A 25,596-nucleotide genomic window follows, 5' to 3' on the forward strand; every position below is an offset into this window, starting at 1 on the left:
AAAGGTAAGGTGTCTAATCTAATATTATATGCTTGAGAATTCACTGGAAAGATTACACTTTTATTCAAATTAATTCTGAGACCAGAGATCTTTTGAAATTCTGTGAGTGCTGTTAAGACTGCAGGCACAGAATTTTGTGAGTCTAATAAATCTGTATTACGACAGTGGTTCAATGGCGATTGCAAATAGCATCGGTGACAAGGGGCATTCTTGTCTGGTACCACGTTCTAGTTTAAAGTAGTCTGAACAAATGTTGTTAATACAAATTGAAGCTTCTGGATTGGTATACAGTAGTTTGATCTATGCACAAATGTTCGGGCCAAACCCAAATTTCTCCAATGTAGTAAAAAGATATTTCCATTCAATCATGTCAAATGTTTTTTCTGCATCCAGTGATAATAATATTTCTGGGGTGTTTGACTTTGTTGGTGAGTATATTACATTTAACAGGCGTCGATGATTGGAAGATAAGTGTCGACCCTTGATAAATCAAGTTTGATCTTGTGATATTACCGAAGGGGAGCACTTTCTCCATCCTTCTAGCTATGATTTTTGAGAGTATCTTAATGTCATTATTTAAAAGTGAAATTGGTCTGTATGATGCACATTGTAATAAGTCCTTATTTTGTTTAGGAAAAATGGTGATTAATGCTTGGTGAAAAGTCTGAGGAAGAGTTTGATTGTCTCTACTTTCTGTAAATGTTGCTAATAGGAGGGGAGCTAGCTGAGCAGAGAATTTTTTATAAAATTCTGCAGGGTAGTCATCAGGGCCTGCTGCTTTCCGCCTTGAGGTGACTTTATAGCATCTAGTAATTCTGATAATACCAGAGGTTTATCCAGTTCCTCCACACTAAAATTATCCATTTGTGGTATCTGTAATGTATCCAGAAATGTATTAGATTGTGTGCTGTCTTCTTTAAACTCAGTAGAATATAGTAGTTTCTCAATGTGTGCATTATATTTTTATGGTCAATGATTTTGTCTCTGTTCATGTTGGTGATTACTGGGATTGCGTTGCGGACTTCTTGCTTGTGGATTTGTTGAGCTAAAAGCTTATTAGCTTTCTCTCCATGCTCATAGTAATGATGTCTGGATTTATAAATTAGTTGTTCAGTTTCTTTAGTTGTCAAGAGGTTGAGTTCTGAATGCAGAGCCTGCCTTTTCCTATGTAGAGTCTCGTTTGGAAGCCTGGCATGTTCTTCATCTATTCTAGTAATTTCACTTTTTAGCTCTGATACTTTCTTGGTTTCTAATTTATTTCTGTGATATGAAGATATGAAATAATCTGTCCTCTTAAGAATGGCTCAAGAGTTTCCCAGAGTATTCCTGCAGAAATCTCTGAGGATGTATTTGTCTCTAGGAAGAAACTAATTTGTTTGGATATAAATTCTGTACAATTCTCGTCTGCTAATAGAAGTGGGTTGAGACGCCATCTGCGAAGTGAGTCTGTGGGGCATAGTGACTTTAGCTCCAAGATCAGAGGTACATGGTCAGAAATAACAATAGCATCATATTTGCAAGATTTAATCGTAGGCAAGAATTTATTATCTATAAAGAAATAATCAATTCTTGAGTTGCAATAATGTACTGGTGAGTAGAAAGAATATGTTCTTGAGTTTGGGTTTAAAAACCTCCAGGGGTCTTATAAATTGTGATCAGTTCTAAACTTTGTAATTATCTTTGCAGTGTTAGATGTCGTCCCCCTGTGATAGAAGTCCTATCTAAGAGTGGATTTAAAACACAATTAAAGTCCCCGGTCATTATAATTTTATGAGTGTTCACATTGGGAATGGATGCAAATAAATTTTGTATAAATTTCTTATCATTGATATTTGGTGCATAAGCATTTATCAAAATCATTTTACAGTTAGATAAGTTGCCCATGACAATCACATATCTCCCTTCAGGATTCAATACTACATCTGATGCTACAAATGAGACTGTTCTATGTATGAGAATTCCCACACCTCTAGTTTTCTTCGTAATGCTAGAATGGAACATTTGGCCAGTCCAGTCCTTTTGCAGCCAGAACTGATCCTTGCTTAGTAAGTGGGTCTCCTGTAAAAATACTATTTTAGCATTTAAATCTGTTAGGTGAGAGAGTACTTTCTTTCTCTTTAATTCATGATTCAGGCCTTTGATATTCCAGCTCACAAAGTTAACTGTCTCATCATGGAGACATTGGTTCTGAATTTTTGATGTCATTTTATAAATTTAACTGGAAGTGTGTCAGCTTTAACCTTAATTTCCTATTTCCCCATGAGTTATTAAATTTTGTATAAATTTTCTTTTTAAAAATTTTTTTTTTGGGGAAAGGGCCCCCCCAAACCCTTTTTCATATTAGAAAGGCCCCAAAAAAAACAATTTTATTACTCCTTTTTTGGGTTAAAAAAAATCTTATGCCAAAATAGCTTTCTATTTGAAAAATTCCAAACTTATTTTCTTCTTTAAAAATCCAAAAAAAGAAAAAACCCAATGGGGTTTTTTAAAGGGGCCCGAATAATTGGGTTTGTAAGTTCCCCCTTTTAAAAAATAAAAATAAAAGGTTTTTTAAAAAACCCCTTTTTTAGGTGAAAAATAAAAAAATTTTCCTTTTTTCTTTAATTCATGATTAGGCCGATAAAAAAGGAAATTTTAAAAATTTTAAAAAACCCATTTTAAAAAGAAAACATTGGGGTTTAAATTTTGAAAGTTCAATTTTAAAATTTTTAGAATAAATTGTCAGCTTTCCCTTTTTTCCTTTTCCCCTGGTTTTTGCCCTGAAGCCCAAATTTTACCTTGGTTTTGGAGTTTCAAAAGGTGTTAAAATTTTTTCTATTGCTTTTCCCCCTTTTTTTGTTTTGTGAAAAAAGGACCCCCTTAGGCATTCGGGAAAATCAGGAAGAGGAATTTTTTAAAAAAACGCCCCTAATGCCCCCCTCGCTTTTTTAAAGGGTTTAAAAAAATAGGTCTCTAGAAAAGCCAAAAAGTCTTAAAAACTAAATTGCTTTTTAAATTTAATTTTTAAAAATATTGGCTTAAAAATTTAACTTTTGGGGTTTTTTTAAAAAAATTAAATTTTAAAAATTCCCGGGGTGGGGGGTTTAAAAATTTTTTTTCCCAAAATTTTTACTAGTTAAAGGTTTTCCTTAATGGGAATAAAAATTTTCCGTTTAATGAAGTTAAAGTCCCTTTAAGGAGAGGAAAAATAAAAAATAAAAAAACAAACGTTCCCCCAAACTGGTTTAAAACCCCCAAACAGATAAAACCGGGGCCCCCCAGTAAAAAAAGAGGAGAAAATAAAATTTGACCCTTTACAAATTTAAAGCGAGGGTTAAAATTCCCGCCTGAAACCCGGGAAACGCCAACCCCCTTTTTAAAAAGCCGGGTACTTTCCTTTAATTTCCCTTTTGCTTCTTCCCTTGGGGGGCTAAAATTTGGCCCTTTCCCCAAATTTTTTTCAGCTCAGGTTTTGGAGGTGGTATTTATACCAAAAATTTTGTTTAAATTTTTAATTGGGCGTAGGAAACTGGGGGCCCCTTTGGAACTATTGCCCAAAAGGAAACCAAAAGATGGGTTTTTTAAAATTCCCCTTGTTGTTGTTTTTAGGGTCCCCCCTTCTGCTTTTAAAAAAAAATTTGGAAGGGGAATAACAAAGACCGGGGGCTAAAAAAAAATTTGTTCCCCCGACCCCCTTAAATTTAAGCGGGTCTATCTCCCCCCGGAATTTTGGCCTTAAAAGTCTCCAAAATTATTTTGGGGAAAATTTTGAATTCCAAAATTTAAAAAGGGTTTGGGGTTTGGAAATTTTTCAGGGAAAATTTCTTCTAAAATTGCCTGTTCCACTTCCAAAGGTTCCAATTTTTGCCCGGAGTTGGCACTTTTTTTTTTTCAGCACTGGGAAAATAAGGGCTTTATTTTGGCTTTTCCCAACTTAATTGGAATTCTCCCTTACCCAAAAATAGGAGGGAAGCAGAGAGCACTTTTTAATAAAGGATTTTGGGCCTTGGGTGTCCCTAAAAACAAGCAAGTTCAATTTGGGGGGAAGGGGAAAACCGAACAAAGAGAAATTACCCGGAGGAAATTTAAAAAAATCCCAAATTGGAAACTTGGTTACCTGATTAAACAACCCCCGGGCGCCAAAACCCCAAAAACGGGCAAAATGATTTTTTAAATTTTTAATTTTTAAGTTCCTAAAACTGCTTGATCAAAACCTTTTAAAATTTTGTCCTGCAGGGATTTAGCCAAAAGGTTTCCGCCCTTTCCCCGGGGGAGATAGTTTTCCTTAAAACAAAAAATTTTGTTAATTTTTAGTTTCGGGGAAAAGGGAAATAGGCCGGTTTTTAAAACTGATTTAACCCCAAAACCCTTTTATAAAATGGGGGTTGTTTAACAAAAAGGCCAAAAACTGATCTGGCTTTTACTCCGGCCCATTAAAAAAGCCCCAAAAAAAGGCCTTAAAATCGCCCAAATTAAAATTCGGCGCAGGGGGGTTAAAATTAGGGAAAAAGGGGGAAAATCCAAAAAAATTTTGGCCCCCGGACCCATTCAAAAATTCGACCAAAACCAAAGGGTTGCCCCCCAGGGCCCTTTTTAAACTGAAAGGGGAATTCTTTTAATTTTGGGGATTTCCCTAAAAGGAAAAGGGGTTTTTTTTTCCAAATTATTAAAACCAGCAAGTTTTTTTAATTTTTTAAATTTTTGTAGGGGATTTTGTCAATTTTAAAAGGCCAAATTAAAAATCCTCTTAAATTTAAAATAACTTTCCAAAATTTTTCTTTAAAAATTTCCCATTAAAAGTATTTTTTTACACTTTTTATAAATTTTTTTAAATTCTTTCCCCTCCAGCACCCCAAATTTAAAAAAAAAAAGTGGAAATTTTAAATTTTAATTTTGGCCCCTTCCCAAAATTTTTGTATTTGGGGGGGAAAATTTAAAACCCTTTTAGGGTAAAAGTTAAATAAAAGTAAACTGGAAAAAAATTTGCAGTAATTTTAAAAGGCCTGGGTTTTGAAAAGATGGTCTTACCAAAAGGGTCCCCTTTTTTAAAACAAAAGGGGGACTTTTGGAAAAGCAACAAAAAAGGGAAAACCTTCCCTTTCCCGGGTTTTAATTTTTAAAAAAAAAATTAACCTCCGGAAAGGGCCTTTTTTTTTTAAAAAAATTTTGAAAAAGGTTTTAAAAAAAATTTGGAAAACAGGAAATGGGAAAAAAAAAAACAAAACAAAACCCTTTTCATGTTTCTTTCCCAAAATTGCCCAAATTGGACCCCGGGGGAGGGGAAAAAATTAAATTAAATATTTAAAAAGGCCCCTTTCCTCTTTTTTAAAAAAACCTTTTTTTTTCCTCAGGGAAAATACTTTTTTTTTCTACCCTTAAATTTTGAATAGCAATTTTTTAATTAAAAAATCCTTTTGGGTTAAACTTTTTTTGTTGGGTGCGGCCCCCAAAATTTTTAAATTAAAAATTTTTTTTTTAAAAGTTTTTTTTCAGGATCCAAAACCCGTTGCAAAATTTTTTCCCAAAAAAAGATATTTAAACAAGTAAAAAAGAAAATTTTAAATGGAAAAAAATTTTCCTTTCCAAAAAGAGAAAATTTTAAAAAAAAAATAAAAAAAATTTCCCGTTTTTTGGGGTTCCTTTTCCAGGGGAAAAAAAACCCCCAGCCAAAACCCAAAAAAAAAAAACCCTTTAAAACTTTAGCCCAAAAAACCCCTTTTTGGGTTCAAAGGGAATTTAAAATTTCGAAATTCAGCAAATTTAGTTTTAAAAAATTTAAAAAAACCTGGGGAACTCCTAAAAAAACCAGGAAAGTTTTTTTAACTTTTAATTTTTTCCTTTAAAAGGGAAACCCAAAAATACTTGTTCCCTAGATCCAGTGCCAACAAAACTAGTAAAAGTGCAATGGATGTTCTTGCAGCACTATTCTAAACATTATCAATAGTTCATTACTGCATGGCACAGTACCTGATGCACTAAAAGTGTCAGTCATTAAACCTTTACTTAAAAAGTCAGACCTAGACCCACACATACTAAATAACTATAGGCCTATTTCAAATTTACCATTTCTCTCTAAAATACTAGAGAAAGTAGTCGCCAGTCAGCTTCAGTCACACCTTACGCATTACAATTTATTTGAGAAATTCCAGTCTGGCTTTCGCACTGGTCATAGTACAGAAACGGCACTAACACGGGTTGTAAATGACATTCTGATATCCTCTGATGAAGGAAATTCCACTGTAATTATGTTGTTGGACTTAAGTGCAGCATTTGACACCATTGACCATTCTATTTTACTGCACAGGCTAGAAACGATGTTGGGCTTACAGGCCCGTGCTCGCTTGGTTCAGTTCTTATTTATCAAATCGATTCCAGTATGTACAGAAATGTGCAGACAGTACTCCATCATTATACACAGAAGTTCAATATGGTGTCCCAGGGCTCAGTACTGGGACCTTTACTGTTTTCACTTTACATGCTTCCACTGGGATCTCTCATTAGGAAACATAATGTTAATTTTCACTGTATGCAGATGACACCCAGTTATACCTTTCATTTAAATCAAATGAAGTTTCTCCGATGTTGTCTTTAATTAGTTGTGTTAGTGAATTAAAGGAATGGATGAATGAGAACTACTTGTCTTTAAATACAGATAAAACAGAGATGTTAATTGTTGGAGGGAATGACGCTGATCACAGCAATATTTTGTCGTCATTTAACTCAGTTGGAATCCCAATTAATTTTACTGAATCAGCCCGCAATCTAGGAGTTATCTTTGACTCTAGCATGTCATTTAAAGCATATTACAAAGTCGTCCAAAACATGTTTTTCCATCTTAAAAATGTTAGGAAATTAAGGCGCTTTCTAAATAAACAGGATTGTGAGAAATTAATTCATGCATTTATCTCTAGTAGGATTGACTACTGCAATGCGGTGTTCACTGGCTGTTCAAACTGTTCTCTATACAGCCTCCAGTTAATCCAAAATGCTGCAAGAATTATTACAAGAACAAGAAAATATGAACACATAACCCCAGTTCTTAAATCTTTACACTGGCTCCCAGTTAAATTTAGGGCAGATTTCAAAATCCTCCTTTTAACATATAAAGCATTAAATGGCCAAGGTCCGCTTACTTGTCTGAACTTATCATGACTTACAAACCTGAGCACATTAAGATCTCAAGATGCCGGTCTGCTTAGGATTCCAAGGATTAATAAAATAACAGTGGGAGGTCGAGCTTTTAGTTACAGGGCCCCTAAACTGTGGAATGGTCTTCCGGCTTCCATAAGAGATGCCCCTCTGGTCTCAGCCTTTAAATCCCGGCTGAAGACTCACTACTTCAGTTTAGCATATCCTGACTAGAGCTGCTGATTAACTGTACATACTGCATCTCTGTTGTTAGTCATTAGCACTATAACATAAGTAACATGATAATTATATTTGAATACTAACCCTCACCTATTCTGTTTCTTTTCTCGGTACCCAAATGTGGCCATTGGTGCCACGGCCCACCTGCCAAGTTGTTTGCCTGCCTATGGTAAAGTCATCCCTGATGGAGGATCACAGGAATCATGGGAAAGAGGGTCCTTTCATCGGAGCAACGTTTCAGCCGTGGCATGGCCAAATGGGGAGCAGCTAGATGGATGAGGTCTCCAGGACTCTAAAAATATCCAAACCTAATTATGTCATATCATCTACTGTTAAACCGTAATTCTAAAAGTTTTATTATTATGCTGTCTTAAGGAATTGTTCTGTTCTGTATATTGTATTGTATTGACCCCCTACTTTTGACACCCACTGCACGCATAACCTACCTGGAAAGGGTCTCTCTTTGAACTGCCTTTCCGAGGTTTCTTCCATTTTCCTACAAGGTTTTATTGGGAGTTTTTCCTTGTCTTCTCAGAGAGTCAAGGCTGGGGGCTGTCAAAGGCAGGGCCTGTTAAAGCCCATTGCGCACTTCCTGTGTGATTTTGGGCTATACAAAATAAACTGTATTGTATGTTGTATCCTCCAGTTGATCAGCAAGTGCTCAGTTTAGACATTGTTTCCTGAACGTGCTCTTCAGTTTTACCCAGCATATCATTAAAGACTGCCTCAAATCGAATATATGCATTTCCCCAAGTCTTTATTATTTCCAGTTTCAGATGATCTTCTCCAATCGGCGAGCTATTGTGACCTGTGTCACTCACACTTTCGTGCATTCGCTCCCATTTCACTCAGCCGGAGGCGATGTAGTGGACCGTGGTTCCGAGGTCTGGGCTGCTCACCCATTGATCCAGGTCAGTCTCTGAAAGGCCATACCTTGAGCTTGAACTTGACTGTCGGTCTGAGCTTGGATGTAGCTTTAGTTTTCATTTCAGCACCTGAACCCCTTTCTTTTGGCCATGTTTAAAAATGCTTGCATATACTGTAGTAGCACCCTCAGTTTGGATAAATACAGGATATCTCAGGATAATAAAGAGGATAATATGAAAAATAACGCTAAGGCTGCGGAGCTCTGCTTCAGACATCCATCTCACTTAGCGGACAAGACCAACCTAATATCTTTCTTAATGTTTGCCCTCATGATCTCACATGCCCTATGATTCACATTGGCGTTATTAATCTGATAAAACTTATACAGCTATTTTTTCCTTGCAACTTTGTTTTTCAACTCTTTATCAGCCAACTGCAGAGTTTTTAAATGTTCTACTATTTCCAAATTTTGTACTTGTCCTGCATCATGTGTAAAACTCTTTTTAAATCTTTCCACTGCTCCTGAACTGTCTCCAAACTTAAACACTTATCCCAGTCTAGTCTCTTTAGATCCTTGCATCTGCTCAAAATTTTCCATACCTAAGTTAAACTAAACAAAAGAATTATATTTATGAATTATAAAAGAAAATAATTATATTATGATCACTTGACCCTAATGATTATTACAAAATGCTAAATCTAGACAGGCTTCCCTCCCGCATTGGTGCTTTAACATACTGTGTTAATAAACAGTCACTAATTGCTTCTAGAAACTCCTGTTCTTGCGCCACTATTTGCAAAGGTTATTCCAGATATTATTTGTGTAATTAAAGTCCCCATGACTATAATATCTTCCTGTAAACTTGCCCTTTTTATATTATTAAAAGATGTGTTTTGTAATTACTGTCTGCAGTGGATGTGTTTTTGAATTACTGTCTGCTCCTCTATAACAAGTCAAGTTGGGAGCATGCACTGGTACCAGCGTTACCACACCCACTACCCGATTGAAACAACGGGGTCCCAGTTTGCAACCCCCCAGGCAGACATGCGGTCCAGTCCCACCATCCGGAAATGACTTTCTATCTGTCACAGCCAGGTATTAACGTGGACGGCCCTTTGGCTTGCTCCAGCCACTCGAGTCCCCAACAATGAGGATCTTACAAGCCGGATCACCAACATGGCCGTAGTGACATAACTGACACTCCCTCACAATGCAGGTAATGTGCCTCATTCGGAACTCCATGAGCAACCGCTCATTCGACACAAAGTCAAACTAACGGTACCTAAGGATTTTCCGGAGACACAGTACCAAAGGAGTCCAGTTTTCGTCTCAGTTCACTGAATAGCGTCCATGTCTTGCAACCTTATAGTACGACAGGAAGCACCAGGACTCTAAAGAGTATATGGCCAGTTGCTGTGTCCTACAATATGCCGGACCAGGAGGTGATCAACGCACATGTACTGTAAAAGGCATGCACAGGGTCCACTGAGAAAAGAAGAGTGTTCTTTGCTCACTTTGCAGAGGAACTTCATTGTTCCAGCCACCCTCATGCTCCTGCTTGCACTGAATAAGTTCACGCCTTCTGCTGCATGATGTCAATGCAGCACCGTGGAAAAAAAGAAAGATACAAATATATGTGACATTTTGAAGAAATCATTTTATGAACTGAATAGTACCGATCAGAAAACATCATTACACTAATGCAATATTATTTGAAAACGAACAGCATCAGATCAGATGTAAATTTATGCTGCCACTGTTAGGGTCAGATCAGGAAGGGGGGAAGGAAAGTGTGAACGTGACTGAGAAAATAAAACTGAAAAAAAGCTAACTTTTACTAGTACCAAAAATTTACACTAGATCTGACACTGTTCATTGTACTATATAGGTCATAAAATAAATTATTCCAAATATCGTATACAGTGATCCCTCGCTATATCAAGCGCTTCGACTTTCTCAGGGCTTCACTCCATCGCAGATTTTATATGTAAGCATATATAACTATATATCACTGATTTTTCGCTGTTTCACGGATTTCTACAGACAGTGGGTCTTTTTATTTATGGTACATGCTTCCTCAGTTGGTTTGCCCAGTTGATTTCATACAAGGGACGCTATTGGCAGATGGCTGAGAAGCTACCCAATCAGAGCACGTATTATGTATTAAATAAAACTCCTTCGCATACTTAAAAGCCCAAACAGCACCGATTTATTTTTGGTTGTTTGCTTCTGTCTCTCTCTCTCTCTGACATTCTCTGCTCCTGATATGCACTCCGTTGAAGAGGAAGATATGTTTGCATTCTTTTAATTGTGAGACAGAACTGTCATCTCTGTCTTGTCATGGAGCATATAGTTTAAACTTTTGAAAAAGAGATAAATGTTTGTTTACAGTGTTTTAAAGTCCCTGTCTCTAAAATGTCCTGTGTTTCTGTGCAAATCTGTGAGCCAAGTGTGACAATATAAAAATAACAATATAAACACATGGTTTTTACTTTGCGGATTTTCACCTTTCGCGAGGGGTTCTGGAATGCAACCCCCGTGATCGAGGAGGGATCACTGTATACCTAAGTCTCTGTTTTTTGTCAGTGCTGCTTTGACATCATGGACCATAAGGTGCATACTAATTCAGCGTGAGCAGGAACACTCAATAAAACTGAACCGGAAAAATTTAAGTGACAATGACACCAGTGTGTCAGCTTTTTCTGCCTCCAGATCACATAAGTTTTAGTTCCATTGTCTCAAAACACCACTTACATCTGCAGTTATTCCCAGTTTCAGATAAAAACCTAACAGCATCAGATCTGGGGCAGGGGGTGGATGTTATATCATGGTGGCGACTGAGAAAATAAAACTAAAAAAAAAAAATGCCAACTTTTACAAGAACTATAAATTTACACCGGCTGTTACGGACACAAATTAAATGTATGTTTTTATTGTATAATATTAACAACTAGCAAAATACCCACGCTTCGCAGCGGAGAAGTAGTGTGTTAAAGAAGTTATGAAAAAGAAAAGGAAACATTTTAAAAATAACGTAACATGATTGTCAATGTAATTGTTTTGTCACTGTTATGAGTGTTATTGTCATATATATATATATATAAATATATATATATATATATATATATAATATACAGTACAGGCCAAAAGTCTGGACACACCTCCTCATTCAATATGTTTTCTTTATTTTCATGACCATTTACAGCACTCCATCACTCTCCTTCTTGGTCAAATAGCCCTTACACAGCCTGGAGGTGTGTTTGGGGTCATTGTCCTGTTGAAAATAAATGATCGTCCAACTAACCTGACTTCTGCACAGCACAACTGCTGGTCCCAACCCCATTGATAAAGCAAGAAATTCCACTAAATAACCCTGATAAGGCACACCTGTGAAGTGAAAACCATTTCAGGTGACTACCTGTTGAAGCTCATCGAGAGAATGCCAAGAGTGTGCAAAGCATTAATCAGAGAAAAGGGTGGCTATTTTGAAGAAACTAGAATATAAAACATGTTTTTCAGTTATTTCACCTTTTTTGTTAAGTACATAACTCCACATGTGTTCATTCATAGTTTTGATGCCTTCAGTGAGAATCTACCAATATAAATGGTCATGAAAATAAAGAAAACACATTAAATGAGAAGGTGTGCCCAAACTTTTTGGCCTGTACTGTATATATATATACACACACACACACACACACACACATATAAACATATATACATATATACATATAAACATATCTACATATACACATATCTACACATACACATATCTATATATATATATACATATACACATCTACATATATATACATATATATACATATATCAACATATATACACACATACATATACATACATACATACACACACATATATACATATATACATTGTGGTCCAGCCCTGGCCGCGACGCCTTGGAGGACCAGAGGAGGGCGTGTGCCTCCTCCAGACCGAGAAGGGGCATCCGTCCCTGGTTATGCAGGAGGCCTCGGGTAGGGGCTTTGAAGCCCAGCCCTGTAGGGGGTCCGTGGCCACCGCCAGGCGGCGTCTCAGTGCCTGTTTATCCCGGGAGCCCGGCACTTCCGCCACACCAGGAAATGCCGGGGGGAAGACGAAAGGGGACACCACGGACATCTTCCGGGGGCGCAGCGGCACTTCTGCTACACAGGGGGGGTGGCCAACGTTAACTGCCGGGAAGCAGCTGGAGCCCATCCGGGTTCCCATAAAAGGGGCCGCCTACCTCCAGTCAGTGGTGCATGTCGGGAAGTAACGGACAGAGCGAGAGAGGACAGGAGGCGTGACCAGGAAGAAAGGCACAGAGACTGTGCGCCCTGGACTTGGGGAATTCGGTGCAAGAGGCACTGGGGTTATGAGTGCACGTGATATTGACTATTGACATTGTATATAGTGTAAATAAGCGGTGTGTGGGTGCAAAATATGTTGTCCGTCTGTCTGTGCCGGGGCCAGCGTTCACAACATACATACATACATACATACATACAGATAAATATACATATATATACAAACATACACATACATATATATACACATACATACATACACACACACACATATATATATATATATATATATATATATATATACACACAGACACATATATACATATATATACAGATCTACATATATATACATATCTACATATATATATATATAAACATACATACATATATATCTACATATATATACTGTATATAGCAAAATCACCGTGCTTCGCAGCGACGAAGAACTGCTTTTAAATTTTTATTAAGAAGAAAAGAAAACCTTTTTAAACTGAGAGAAAATATACTAATAACTATCTGTTAAGGATCTCTTTGTATACCATGTTGTCAGTTCAGCAGTCCAGCTGTGCACTGAGATTACTTTCGAGAATGCAATGTATAATTTTGTCCAGGAGGAAAGCAATGTTACCTCAAATCAATGGCAACGTTTTGTAGGGTGTGTCCCTGAGACTTGTTAATTTTCATCGCGAAGCAGAGCCTTACTGGAAATTTGAGGCATTTCAATTGAAATTGAATTGTGTGGTGCTCTCCTGTGTTTTTGTGTAGCTGCCTTCACACAGCTTCTCCGCTGCTTTATAAACGAACGCCATATAAGGCCATCGTTTCTCCTTGCTTCGCGGTTCTGTACTGTTTTATTGTCCGTTTATTACGATTCTTATAGTTATTGTGCAGCTATTCAAGACTTACTTTACTGTTCAGATACCCATTTACTTTATTTAATCCGCGCCTTGTCGTTATTTTGTTCGTTTATTACGATTATAGATATTTATTGATTCCCTTCTTTAGCTGACTGCCTGCTCATATAAGATGCTCCGCTGGTTTTTTGTGAAACAGCCTTTACACAGCTTCTCCGCTGTTTTATAAACAAACGACATATAAAGCCATCACCTTGTCAATTGTGTAATGCATTTTTTGAACAGGTTTGATGCATGGAAGTGATCACTCGTACTGCGTTCAGTAAATTCACGTGAGCTGCTCTATTGTGTGATGTTGCGATGTCCACGGCTTTATTTAATGTTAGCTAAGACCTGGCACTTAAAAGTTTCTGGTTGCACTACGGTTGTAATATGACAAAGCTGCGCGAGCTCACTCTTGAGAATACAACGTATAGTTGTCCAGGAGAAAAGCAAACTTGCTGAAATCAATGGCATCGTTTTGTAGGATCTGTCCCTGAGACTTATTACTTGTCATCGCGCAGCAGAGCCTTACTGGAAATTAGAAATGGTCAGTTCACGTGAGCTGCTCTCTTGTGTGATGTTGCGATATCCACGGCTTTATTTAATGTTAGCTAAGACCCGGCACTTAAAAGTTTCTCGCTACAGCAATTTTAACTCCGTTACAAAGTGATCCAAAGTCTTGTTTATACCTTGTGTCTTCTCATTAAACGTGTATCTTGCGAATAAAGTATTCGGCGTTTTTCTTCAGCGCTATTTGGGAACTCTTCCTTCTTTTCTATGTACTGCGGTCATAGTCAGTTCACGTGATTACGTGGGTGGCGTGATGATGTCACACCCAGCTCTGCCCCCCACGGCCATCGAGCTAACGTCCATTACAGTATTTGGAGAAAAATAGTTTCCAGTTATGACCAAATGTGGCCAGAGGGGTTTAAAAGGAGGGTAGGTGTCAAAGAAAGAAAAAAGTTTTGTTTGTTTGGTGCGTAGTGTGTTGCATTTATCTGTTGAACTGCCTGCCATTAATTCTGCCATATATCATCAGTGTGTCCTGGATTGTATTTGTTTGTTGGGGTCTGGATCGTCTGTCTACTTGTATACTGTGTACTGAGGACTGTGTTTGGATTCATTGGCTTTCCCGGAAGAGTGGAGCACCCCTGAACCATCCATCTGTCGTCATACTTTCAGCAACTACCGGTAGGAATGTGCTTTCCATTCCCTTTCTGCATACAGATCGCTGGACTCAATCTCATCACTTCTCATTATATCCGGTTTGGGTTTTTCATGGACTTTGTGTGTTTAATGTGTTTATATGTTAAATGTAATCTCGCCGAAGGGATCAGGGGTGTTATTATTGTTTTCATTTAGATAATTTAATTTCATTATGGTTTTTTATCGTTTAAATTTCCAGCGTGCTTTATTTGGTCTCTGTAGTGTGTGCGTGTGTGTGTGTGTGTGTGTGTCGTTCCAAGGCTGGGGTTGTCCCTGGTAATCCACTAAAATATATAAATCACCATCACATTGACGGTGTGAATCTTAGCGGTTCTTGACCGCTACAGATTGTTGTAGACACTGAACACACGTGAAATTATTTACCCTATACAACTCTAGGTAGCTCACTCCCAGATAATCAAGGCCCGAAATGGGAGAACTTGTTGCCCTTTCTGCGGTGGTGGAGGGGATGTTATAGCTGGCTGCTTGCTGCTTGTGCTTATTGACACATTTAGAAGAAAAAGACACTGACAGAGGTACGAAGGGATTTAAGGTGGGATGGGTTTATGAGTTTTTTTGTAGGCTTTGGTAATTCTAGTGCTAGTCTTGGTAGTTATAATGTCTGTCTGGCCATGTCTTTTTAAAACCTTTTGAATTTATAGTGTCTTGCTTACTGCCTTATGCAAGACAACTTAAAAGTTTGGGACAGCCAAGAAGTACCCATGGTCTGGTTAATTGCTGATTAACTTACTTTTGGATAGACAGCAAATATGTTCATCTTCATCCCAAGCCTCCATTTAACATATTTTTACAATCATATACATAATTGCCACTTTATCTAAACTTGAACATATACATTCTAATAAACAGTGACTCTAACAATTTATACTTATTTTCCCAGAATTCTTGTCTATGTCTACTTTGCATACACCCCAGAACTACTTCCAAAATTTGACAGTACTGGGGAGCTACCTCATGAATATTAATGATTTAATGAGGTTATTTATACTTGCCTGCCATTTCAGTTACAAAACATTTCCTACATGAGCTCTGAGCCCACAACATAAGAATCATTATCTAAATAATTTAAAAATAAAAACAGACTGAAGTAAAACACACACATGAAATATTGTGAGTCATATTTAGCATAGGGCCGGCGGGTGGCGCAGTGGTAGCGCTGCTGCCTCGCAGTTAGGAGACCTGGGTTCACTGCGTGGCGTGGAGTTTGCATGTTCTTTCCGTGTCGTGGGTTCCTCCTCCGCGGGTACTCGGTTTCCTCCCACAATCCAAAGACATGCAGGTTAGGTGGATTGGCGATTCTAAATTGGCCCTAGTGTGTGCTTGGTTTGTGTGTGTCCTGTGGTGGGTTGGCACCCTGCCCAGGATTGGTTCCTGCCTTGTGCCCTGTGTTGGCTGGGATTGGCTCCAGCAGACCCCCGTGACCCTGTATTTGGATTCATTGGGTTAGAAAATGGATGGATGGATGGATATTTAGCATACTGTAAAAGGTCTGTTTTCCAATAGCATTGTAACGGCCGACCCCTTACCCAGCCAGCAGCTACACCTCCAAGACCTGTGACCTGGATAATTTACTGAGATAAATCTAACTATCAAGCCGTACCTCTAACAAAGTACACTTTCCCCACAATCGACGGTGTAAATATAAACTCACAAAAGCAAATATGTAAAATTATACTGATTAAGTGAAAGCTGAGAAGAAAACATTGTCCTAGATTTGGACTTTCATTTCTCAGAAATGGGTACATAAAATGACCATAAAGGCATTTTTAGAAAATATATGAATATAACTTTGTTAATACTCTGCATATTTTATTTTTGAATGCATCAGGTGGACATGACAGTCATTTAGGTGCTGGTAGGGCTTCCTTCTCCTGGAAAATGGTCATTGCATTCTTGTTTTTGTTTTTTTTCTGTAAATATTCAGTTAAAATGTATTTTCACTATATTTAGAAATTCAAACTCTGTATCAGGAGAAAGATAAGACTACAGACCAAAGAAATTGGGATTCTTCTTGTGAAATGTTGTACCATTGAGGTTTACTCATTTGCCATCAAATAACACTTATTGTAGTCAGAGATGTATACCCTAGTGGTATCTTCACACTTTGACGATTTTAATTTTAAGGACGTGAGGATTTATTTGCGTGTCTCATTAAAAAGGTGTTCGCCCATTTTATATGACTATTAAGTATTTACATAAAAACATCTTAACTATAATGCTACCATCACCAGAACAAGCAGGCAGAAACTGGCTGAATGACAAGGTAATCATTGTTTAATATTTCTCAGATCTCTACTAACATTTTGAAGAGGGATCTCATGGATATTGTGCTTGAAGAGGGAGATGAGGCAGAACTTGGACTGTTATTGACCTGCCAAAAATTAGGGAAGTTGTGTGTCAGCCACACTTTACAAGGGAGACCCGCTTAGAATGGCTAGGTACACATCTACTTGTTGTTGTTATTTTTGCATTGACATTTAGCTAATGCTGCAATTCACAATAACAAAATTAATTGTTGAATTTATGTTTCAAAAACATTAAGTTAAGTTAAGTGGTTTGTGAGGAGATGTAACAGTGATTTTTTTTTTTTTCATTTGGGTTTTTTTTTGGTTCTGGGTGTAAAAACTGATATTATTGGGGCTGTTAGCATACACAAGTTGTCATGTAATTGCTATTTTAATCATGTTGTTTACAGATGTAGTCAACAGGAAAACTCGTCATTTTATATTATGATTGGTTTCAAATTGATTATGCAATCACAGAATTTTTAAAGTGTGGAAAATCGATTGAGGCCCGTTTATCAGAATATAGAGTAGATGGCAAAAGAGGTGCTCAGTTCTCTCATCAGTTACTCAGAATTTTGAGCTGCTATTTGTTCCACCAGGCTGGTAGGAATAGATAAGAAGGCTTAAGAAAAATACAAATATATCTTTATTTAATAGGAAGGTACAATGGCTGAGATTACCAAGTGTGTTTTATTCAGTATTGTTTAATGCTATTTTGAACAAGCTCATTTGTTATATATATTGTTATAATTATTAATTGGCATAATTAAAATGTGTATGCCTGTTGACCATTGTGATTTTTTTAATAGACTAGTAATACATTTGCAGTTGTGAATATTTTCTTATGTACATACTTTAAATATTTGCTAAAATGTTATGATCATCTTCACAGTAAAACAGTGTTATTGTCTCACATGAGAAAAGGCTTAATTTCTTATTAGATAAAGCAATAAATATTGGGTAACAGGTAAACTCATTATTCAGGAACATTTGGAAAGAGCTGGAAGGAGGTTGAAAAAATCGCACAAAGCTGACAGAAACACAGTACATTTTATATTTGATCATTTTAAACTATTGTAATTTTATTTTAAATGTAAAAGAAGCACAAATATGCATTTAAATGTTTTGTAGTATTTGAAAATTGCTACATTTATTTTGATATACCATGGATGCATTTACTTTTCTAATGGCAATAAACAGCCCATGGCATTTATGTATTTAGACGGTAATTTGATATTGATTTGAAAGATTTCCAGATTAATATTTATGCCACATGTGTGTGAATAACCATGAAAGGGTAGGGAAGGATGCAAAATGATGCACCATATAAGGTTGTAATAAACCGATATTTTAACAGCATTACAGATTAGAAAAGGTGTACTGGCCTTTGCATAAAAAAATGTTAAATATTCATTACAGGAAAACCAGCTAAGGAATGACTAATGAAAATGGTTTCTGATGGTGCTTCATCGACATCCAGCTTCTCCCTGTTATGCAGGCAGCATAAAAGACAGTCTCTTGGAATGGGACTGTGCTAGTGCAATTAGCATTGTAGGCATTGTGGATAGTAGTTCTACTCAGTTAAATTAATTTCAATTAGATGATGCTTCTACTCTTTTAGCACTAGACCTGTGGTACATGATATATTGTAGACAGAGCCAGCTAATATAAGAATATAGTGAAATGCTTAAAGGCAATTTTGATGCTTTAAATGTAAACAAATCTGAGTTTTGTTTGAATTCCTTGCGTAAAGTGTAATCTTCATTCCAAAAAGGTGAAGGTGAGCCTATTGATTTTAATGTTCAATTGCTTATTGCCTACATTCACTGCATGAGTCAGTGGCAAAGACCACTGTTCTGCTTTTTTTCTGCAGTCTACTACACAAACTCTAAGCATGTGTGGGGCTTATGATAGGATTGAAACTTTTTTTATTGAGAAGATGAATACATGTATAAGAATATCATTTTTCTTTTTGATTTATTATACCTTAATAATTTTTAGCTCTGATAACTAAGTACCATTATAAGATGTTAAATGTTTATATCACATTTTAAAGGGCAATATCATTTTCTGACCAAATTATGAAGCCCTTTAGTCACCAAATCCTTCTGATTGGCTATTTTATATTATTCACACTTTTTTTTTTTGCTTTTACATATGCTACTTCTGTGCACTGCACCATGGGCTGTAGATTATCTGAAGGGTTTTTTTTTCAACTTCTCCTGTACAGTTTATCAGCTTTATATATAGATTTTGCTTGCACTTGATTTATACTTTCTCACAAGCAAACACATAGCTTTACATAAACTTTTATTTTAATGCTTTATCAGAAATGTTTTACAAATAGTGTGCCATGTAAATGAAATGAAAACTAAAGCACTGGGTGTTAGTTTATGACTGCTGTACAATTACCTATTCAGCTTTGTACAAACAGACAAATAGTATACATTAATTTATATTTAACATTGTATAGTTTTTGTTTCACTGTATCTCAGATATCAGAGGCTTGTGTATCTCAAAATTTAATGTGATTATATTAATCATTTTCCTATTTTTCTCCTGTTTGCAGATCCTGTCAATGGGTATGATGACTGAATATTATCACTACTTCTTCACCACACTGGTAAGTGCGAAATATTAATACAATTGATTTTAGGCAAAGACAAAGCAAATAATAAGCATCTTGTAGATGTTGTAGAGTTGAAACATTTTACCCAATCCAGCCGTGTGGGTAAGCAGTCTCCTTATCTCAGACATAACCACTGTCTTAACTCCATTCTCGTCCATGTTACCCTTATTTTTCTTGCCAGATAAGTCTTTATCTTTAAATCCCAATCTAATCTGATGTATGTTTGTTAACCCAAATAGTTTACTCCATGCCAGGAAAAAAATGCACCATGCCTAGCTTACTTTTTTAAAAAAACCTACAATGTAAGCAAGCTTGCTTTTTGCCGTGTACTGACATGGTAGACATTGACAAGGCCCTTTGAAAATCTTCACCCTTCAGCAATACCTTCTTCTACCTTATTTTAGCTAGGAAGCACTGACAATATAATTGAGACCCACATCCACCTAGCAATAGTGCAGTTACATCAGTTACCAACCATTTTATCCTCTTAATTCCTGTCATTTTAGGGTGTGTTTTCTTTTTTAACCCAAAAAAAACCCCCCCCCCAAAAAAAAAAAAAATTTAAAAAAAAAAATTTTTTTTTTGGGTTTTTTAAAAAAAACCCCTTTTTTTTTTTTTTTTTTAAAATTTTTAAAAAAACCAAAATTTAGTACCCCCCCCTTTTTTTTTTTTTTTCCCCCCTTTTTTTGGGGTTTTTTTTTTAAAAAAAACCTTTTCCCCCTTTTTTTCCCTTTTTAAAACCCCCAAAAAAAAGGTTTTTTTTTTAAAAAAAACCCCCCCCCCCAAAAATTTTTTTTTTTTTAAAAAAAAAAAACTTTAAAAAAAAAAAAAAAAACCAAAAAAAAAAAAAAAAAAAACAAAAAAAAACCCCAAAAAAAAAAAATTAAAAAAAAAAAAAAGTTCAAAAAAAAAGGGGAAAAAAAAAAAAAAAAAAAAAATTTTTTTTTTAAAAAAAAATTTTAAAAAATTTTTTTAAGGGTTTTTTAAAAAAAAAAAGCCTTTTTTAAAAAAACAAAAAAAAAAACCCGGGTTTTTTAAAAAAAAAAACCAAAAAAAAAACCCCTTCCCGGGGGGGTTTTAAAATTTTTTTAAAAAAAAAAAAAAAAAAAAAAAAAATTTTTTTGGGTTTTTTTTTTTTTTTAAAAATTTTTTAAAAAAAAAACCCTTTTTGGTTTTTTTTTTTGGGGTTTTTTTTTTTAAATTTATTTTTTTTAAAAAATTTTTTAATTTTAAATTTTTAAAAATTTTTTTTTTTTAAAAACCCAATTTTTTAAAATTTTTTAAAAAAAAAATTTTTTCCCAAAAAAAAAAAAAATTTTTAAATTTTTTGGAAAAATTGGGAAAAAAGGGAAATTTAAAAGGGGGGTTTTAAAAAAAAAATTTTTAAAAAAAAAAAAAAAAAAAATTTTTTTTTAAAAAAATTTTTAAAAAAACCCCCCCCAAAAAAAAAAAAGGGCCCAATTTTAAAAAAAAAATTTTTTAAAAATTTTTTTTTTTCCCCTTTTTTTTTAAAAACCCCGGGTTTTTTTCCCTTTTTTTTTTTGGTTTAAAACGGTTTTTCAAGGGCATTTTTTTTTTTTTAAAAAAAATTTTTGGGGGGAAAAAAAATTTTTTTTGAAATTTTAAAAAAAATTTTTAAGGTTTTAAAATTTTAATAAAAAAACCCAAAAAAAAAATTTAAAAAAAAAATTTTTTAAAAGGAAAAAAAAAAAAAAAAAATTTTTTTAAAAAAATTTTTTTTTTAAAAAAAAATTTTACCTTTTAAGAAATTTTTTTTTTTTTGTAAAATTTTTTTTTTCCAAAAAAAAAAATTTTTTTTCCCTTTTTTTTTTGGGTTTTTTTTTTTTTTTGGGGGGGAAATTTTTAAAAAAAATTTCCTTTTAAAATTTTTTTTTTAAAAAAAAGGGGGGTTGGTTTAAAAAAAAAACCCCAAAAGGGGAAAAATTATTTCCCTTTTTTTTTGGGGGGAAAAAATTTAAAAAAGGAAAAAACCCCCAAAAAAAAAAAAAAAATTTTTTTTTCCCAAAAAGGGAAAAAAAGGGGGTTTTTTGGGGTTTTTTAAAAACCGGCCCCCCCGGGGGGGCCCCCCCCCGGGGGGTTTTTGGGGGGGGGCCCCCCAAAAAAATTCCCCAATTTTTTATTTTAATTTAAAAACCCCCCTTTTTTTTTTTTCCCAAAAAAGGAATTTTCCCCAAGGGCCAAAAAAAAAAATTTTTTAATTTTGGCCCCTTTTTTGGGGGGTTTTTTTAAAAAAAAGGGAAAAAAAAACCCCCAAAAAAAAATTTTTTCCCCCCCTTTTTTTTTCCGGGGTTTTTTTTTAAAAAAAAAAAAAAAGGGGCAAATTCCTTGGGGGGGGGGTTTTTTTAAATTTTTTTTTTAAAAATTTTTTTTTTTTTGGGGGGGAAAAAAATTTCTTTTTTTTGGGGCCCCCAAAAAAAACCCCTTTGGTTTTTTTTTTTAAAAAATTTTTTAAATTTTTAATTTTTTTTTTTTTTTTTAAAAAAAAAAAAAATTTTAAAAAAAACCCCTTTTTTTTTAAAATTCCGGGGGCCCCCCAAAAAAATTTTTTTTTTTTTTTTAAAAAAATTTTTTTTTTCCCCCAAAAAAAAAAAACCAAAATTTGGGGAAACTTTTCCCTTTGGGGTTTTTTAAAAAAACCCCCCTTTTTTTTCCCCCCCCGGGGGGGGGGGGAAAAAAAAAAAACCAAACCGGGGGGGAAAAAAAAAAAAAACCCCCGGGGTGAAAAACCCCTTTAAAAAAGGGGGGGGGGTTTTTTTTTAAAAAAATTTAAAATAAAAAAAAAAAATTTTTTCCCCCAAAAATTTTCCTTTTTTCCCAAAAAAGGGAAAAAAAATTTTTTTAAAAAATTTAAAAAAAAAAAAAATTTTTTTTTAAGTTTTTAAAAAAAGGGGAAAAAAAAAAATTTATTTTTCTTTTTTAAAAAAAAAAATTTTTTTAAAAAAACCCCCAAAAATTTAAAAAAAAAACTTAAATTTAAACCCCCTTTCCCCCCCAAAAAAATTGTTTTTTTTTTTAAAAAAAAATTTTTCCTTTTTTAAAGGGGGAAAAACCCTTTTTTTGGGGGAAAAAAAAAAAAAAATTTTTTTTTTCCCCCCGGGCCAAAAAAATTGGGGAATTTTTTTTTTTTAAAACCCTTTTTTGGGGAAAAATTTCCGGGGAAAATTTTTTTAAAAATTTTCCCTGGGGGGGGGTTTTTTGGGGGTTTTCCGGGGGTTTTTTTTTCAAAAAAAAATTTGGGTTTTTTTTTTGGGGAAATTTTTAAAAAGGGTTTTTCCCCCCAAAAAAAAAGGGGGGGGGGGGTTTTTTTTGGGGGAAAAAAGGAAAAGGTTTTAAAACAAAAAAAAAAAAAATTTTTTTTTTTAAAAGGGAAAAAAAAAAAAGGTTTTTTTTAAAAAAGGCCCCCCAAAAAAAAAAGGGGGGGAAAAAAAAAGGGAAAAAATAAACCCGGGGGAAAAAGGGGAAAAAAAAATTTTTTTTGGGGGAAAAAAGGGGGGGTTTTTTTTTTTTGGGGGGAAAAAAACCCCCCGGGGGCCCCCCGGGGGGGCCAAATTTTTCAAAGGGCCCCCCAAAAGGGGGGGGTTTTTTTAATTTTTTTTTTTCCCCCTTTTTTTTGGGGGAAAATTTGGAAAAAGGGTTTTTGTTAAACCTTTTTTTTTTTTTTTCCCCCCTTTTTTTTTTTTTTTTTTTTTTGGGGGTTTTTTTTTCACGTTTTACGGGGGGGGGAAAAAAAATTTTTTTAAAAAAAAAAGGGGGGTTTTTAAAAAAAAAAAATTTTTTTTTTTAAAAAAAAAAAAAAAAAAAGGGGGGGGGCCCGGAGGGGGGGGGGAAAAAATTTTAAAAAAAGGGGAAAAATTTTTTTTTTTTTTTGGGGGGTTTTTTTGGGGGGAAAAATTTAAAACCCAAAACACCCCCCAAAAAAAATTTTTTCCCCGGGAAAAACCCCCCCCAAGGTTTTTTCAAAAAAAAAAAAAAGGGGGGGGGTTTTTTTTTTTGGGGTTTTTTTTTGGTAAAAATTTTTTTTTTTAAAAACCCTTTTTTTTTTTAAAAAAAAACCCCCCCTTCTTTTTGGGGAAAACCCCCCCCCCTTTTTTAAAATTTTTTTTAAAAATTCCCCTTTAAAAAAACCCCCAAAAAATTTTTTTTTTAAAAAAAAGGGGGGCCCCAAAAAAAAAAATTTTCCCCCCCCAAAAAAAAATTTTTTCCCCCCTTTTTAAGTTTTTTTGGGGAAGAAAATTTTTTTAAAAAAAAAATTTTTTTTTCCCAATGGGGGGGTTTAAAAATTTTAAAACCCCCCCAAAAAAGGAAAATTTTTTTTAAAAAAAAAATTTTTTTGTTTTTTTTTTCCCCCTTTAAAAAAAGATTTTTTTTTTTCGGGGAAAAAAATTTTTTTTTAAAAAAAAAAAATTTTTTCCCCAAAAATTTTTTTTTCCGGGGTTTTAAATTTTTCCCCCCCCGGGTTTTAAATTTTTTTTAAAAAAAATCACGGGGGCCCCCCTTTTTTTTTCCAAAAACCCCAAAAAAAAAAAAAAGGGGGGGCCCCCCAAAAACCCAAAATTTTTTAAACCCCCGGGGGCCCCAAATTGCCCCTTTTTAACCCTAAAAAAAATTTTTTTTTTGGGGGGGGGTTTAAAAAACCCCCCTTTTTTTTAAAATTTTAAAAAAGGGCATAAAGGGGGGTTTTAAACCTTTTTAAAATTTTTTCCCCCAAAACCAAAACCCCCCCCGGGGGCCTTTTTTTGGGTTTCCCGCCCCCCCTTTTTTTTCCCCCAAAAAATTTTTTTCCCCCTTTTTACCCCCCCCTTTTTTCCCCCCCCCAAAAGGGGAAATCGGGGGGAAAAATTTTTTTTTTTTTTTGGAAATTTTTGGAAAGGGGTTTTTTTTAAAAAAAATTTTTGGGGGGGGGGGTTTTTAAAGGTTTTAAAAAAAAAAGGGAAAAGGCCCTTTTTTTCCCCTTTTTTTTTTTTAAAATTTGGGGTTTTGGGTTTGGGGGGGGCCCCCTTTTTCCCCAAAAAACCCCCCAAAAACCCCCCCGGGGGGGTTTTTTAAAAAAATTTTTAAAAGGGGGCCCCTTTTAAAACCACCCCCGGGAAAAAAAACCCCCCCCGTTTTTTTTGGGGGCCCCCGGGGGGGGTTTTAAAATTTTTTAAAAAAAAAAACCCCCAAAAAAATTTTTCCCTTCCCCTTTTCCTTTTTTCCCCCCCCCCCCCCCCAAAAAAAGGGAAGGCCGGGAACCCCCGGGGTTCCCCCCCCAAAAAAAAAAAAAGGGGGTTTTTTTAAAAATTTTCCCTTCCCTTTTTAATTTTTTTAAAGGGGGGTTTTCCCGGGGGGGAAAAGGTAAAAAATTTTTTTTAAAACCCCCAAAAAAATTTTTTCCCCAAAGGGGGGGTTTTTTTTTTTTTTCCCAAAAAAAAAATTTAAAATTTTTTTTTTTAAAAAGATTTGGGTTTTTTTTTAAAAGGGGGGGCCCAAAAAAAAAACCCACCCAAAAAAAACCCCCCCAAGGGGGGTTTTAAAAAAAACCCAACCCCAAAAAAAAAAAAAAAGGGGGGGAAAGGCCCCCAAAGGGGGGGGGAAAAAGGGAAAATTAAAAACCCCCTTTTTTAAAAAACCTTTTTTTAAAAAATTTTTTTTGGGCCCGGGGGCCCCCCCAAAAAAAAAAAATTTTTTTTTTTCCCCCCAAATTTTTAAAAACCCCCAAAATTTTCCCTTAAAAAACCCCTTTTTTTTTGGGGTTTTTTTCCCCCAATTCCGTTTTTTTAAAAAATTTTTTTTAAAAATTTTAAAAAAAAATTTTTTTTCCCCCTTTTTTTTTGGGGGCCCCTTTGAAGGGGAAAAAAAAGACCAAAAAAGGGGTTTTTCCCCCCTTGGGGGGGTTCAATTTAAATTTTTTTTTTTCCCCCCTAAAATTCCCCTTTTTTTTTTTCCCCCCCAAGTTCATTAGTGGTGACTACTGGTCCCCCTTTCATTTATTAATCAGTTTCGGAAAAAAGGGGATTTCTCCGCCCCCCGAGTAATGGCC

General features: G+C 35.1%; 1 protein-coding gene across 1 annotated transcript in view; it reads left to right on the forward strand.

The window, feature by feature from the left end:
* The window catches only part of LOC120524431 (glutamate receptor ionotropic, kainate 1-like), a 491,483-nt gene that overhangs the window by 152,470 nt on the left and 313,417 nt on the right, over positions 1-25,596 (forward strand). The window contains 3 exon segments of the mRNA XM_039746284.1: positions 15,846-15,861; positions 17,589-17,614; positions 19,497-19,554. Of these exon segments, the coding sequence (XP_039602218.1) occupies positions 15,846-15,861; positions 17,589-17,614; positions 19,497-19,554 (100 nt within the window).

Source organism: Polypterus senegalus, chromosome 2 (assembly GCF_016835505.1).
Source record: "Polypterus senegalus isolate Bchr_013 chromosome 2, ASM1683550v1, whole genome shotgun sequence".
Lineage (NCBI taxonomy): Eukaryota > Metazoa > Chordata > Cladistia > Polypteriformes > Polypteridae > Polypterus > Polypterus senegalus.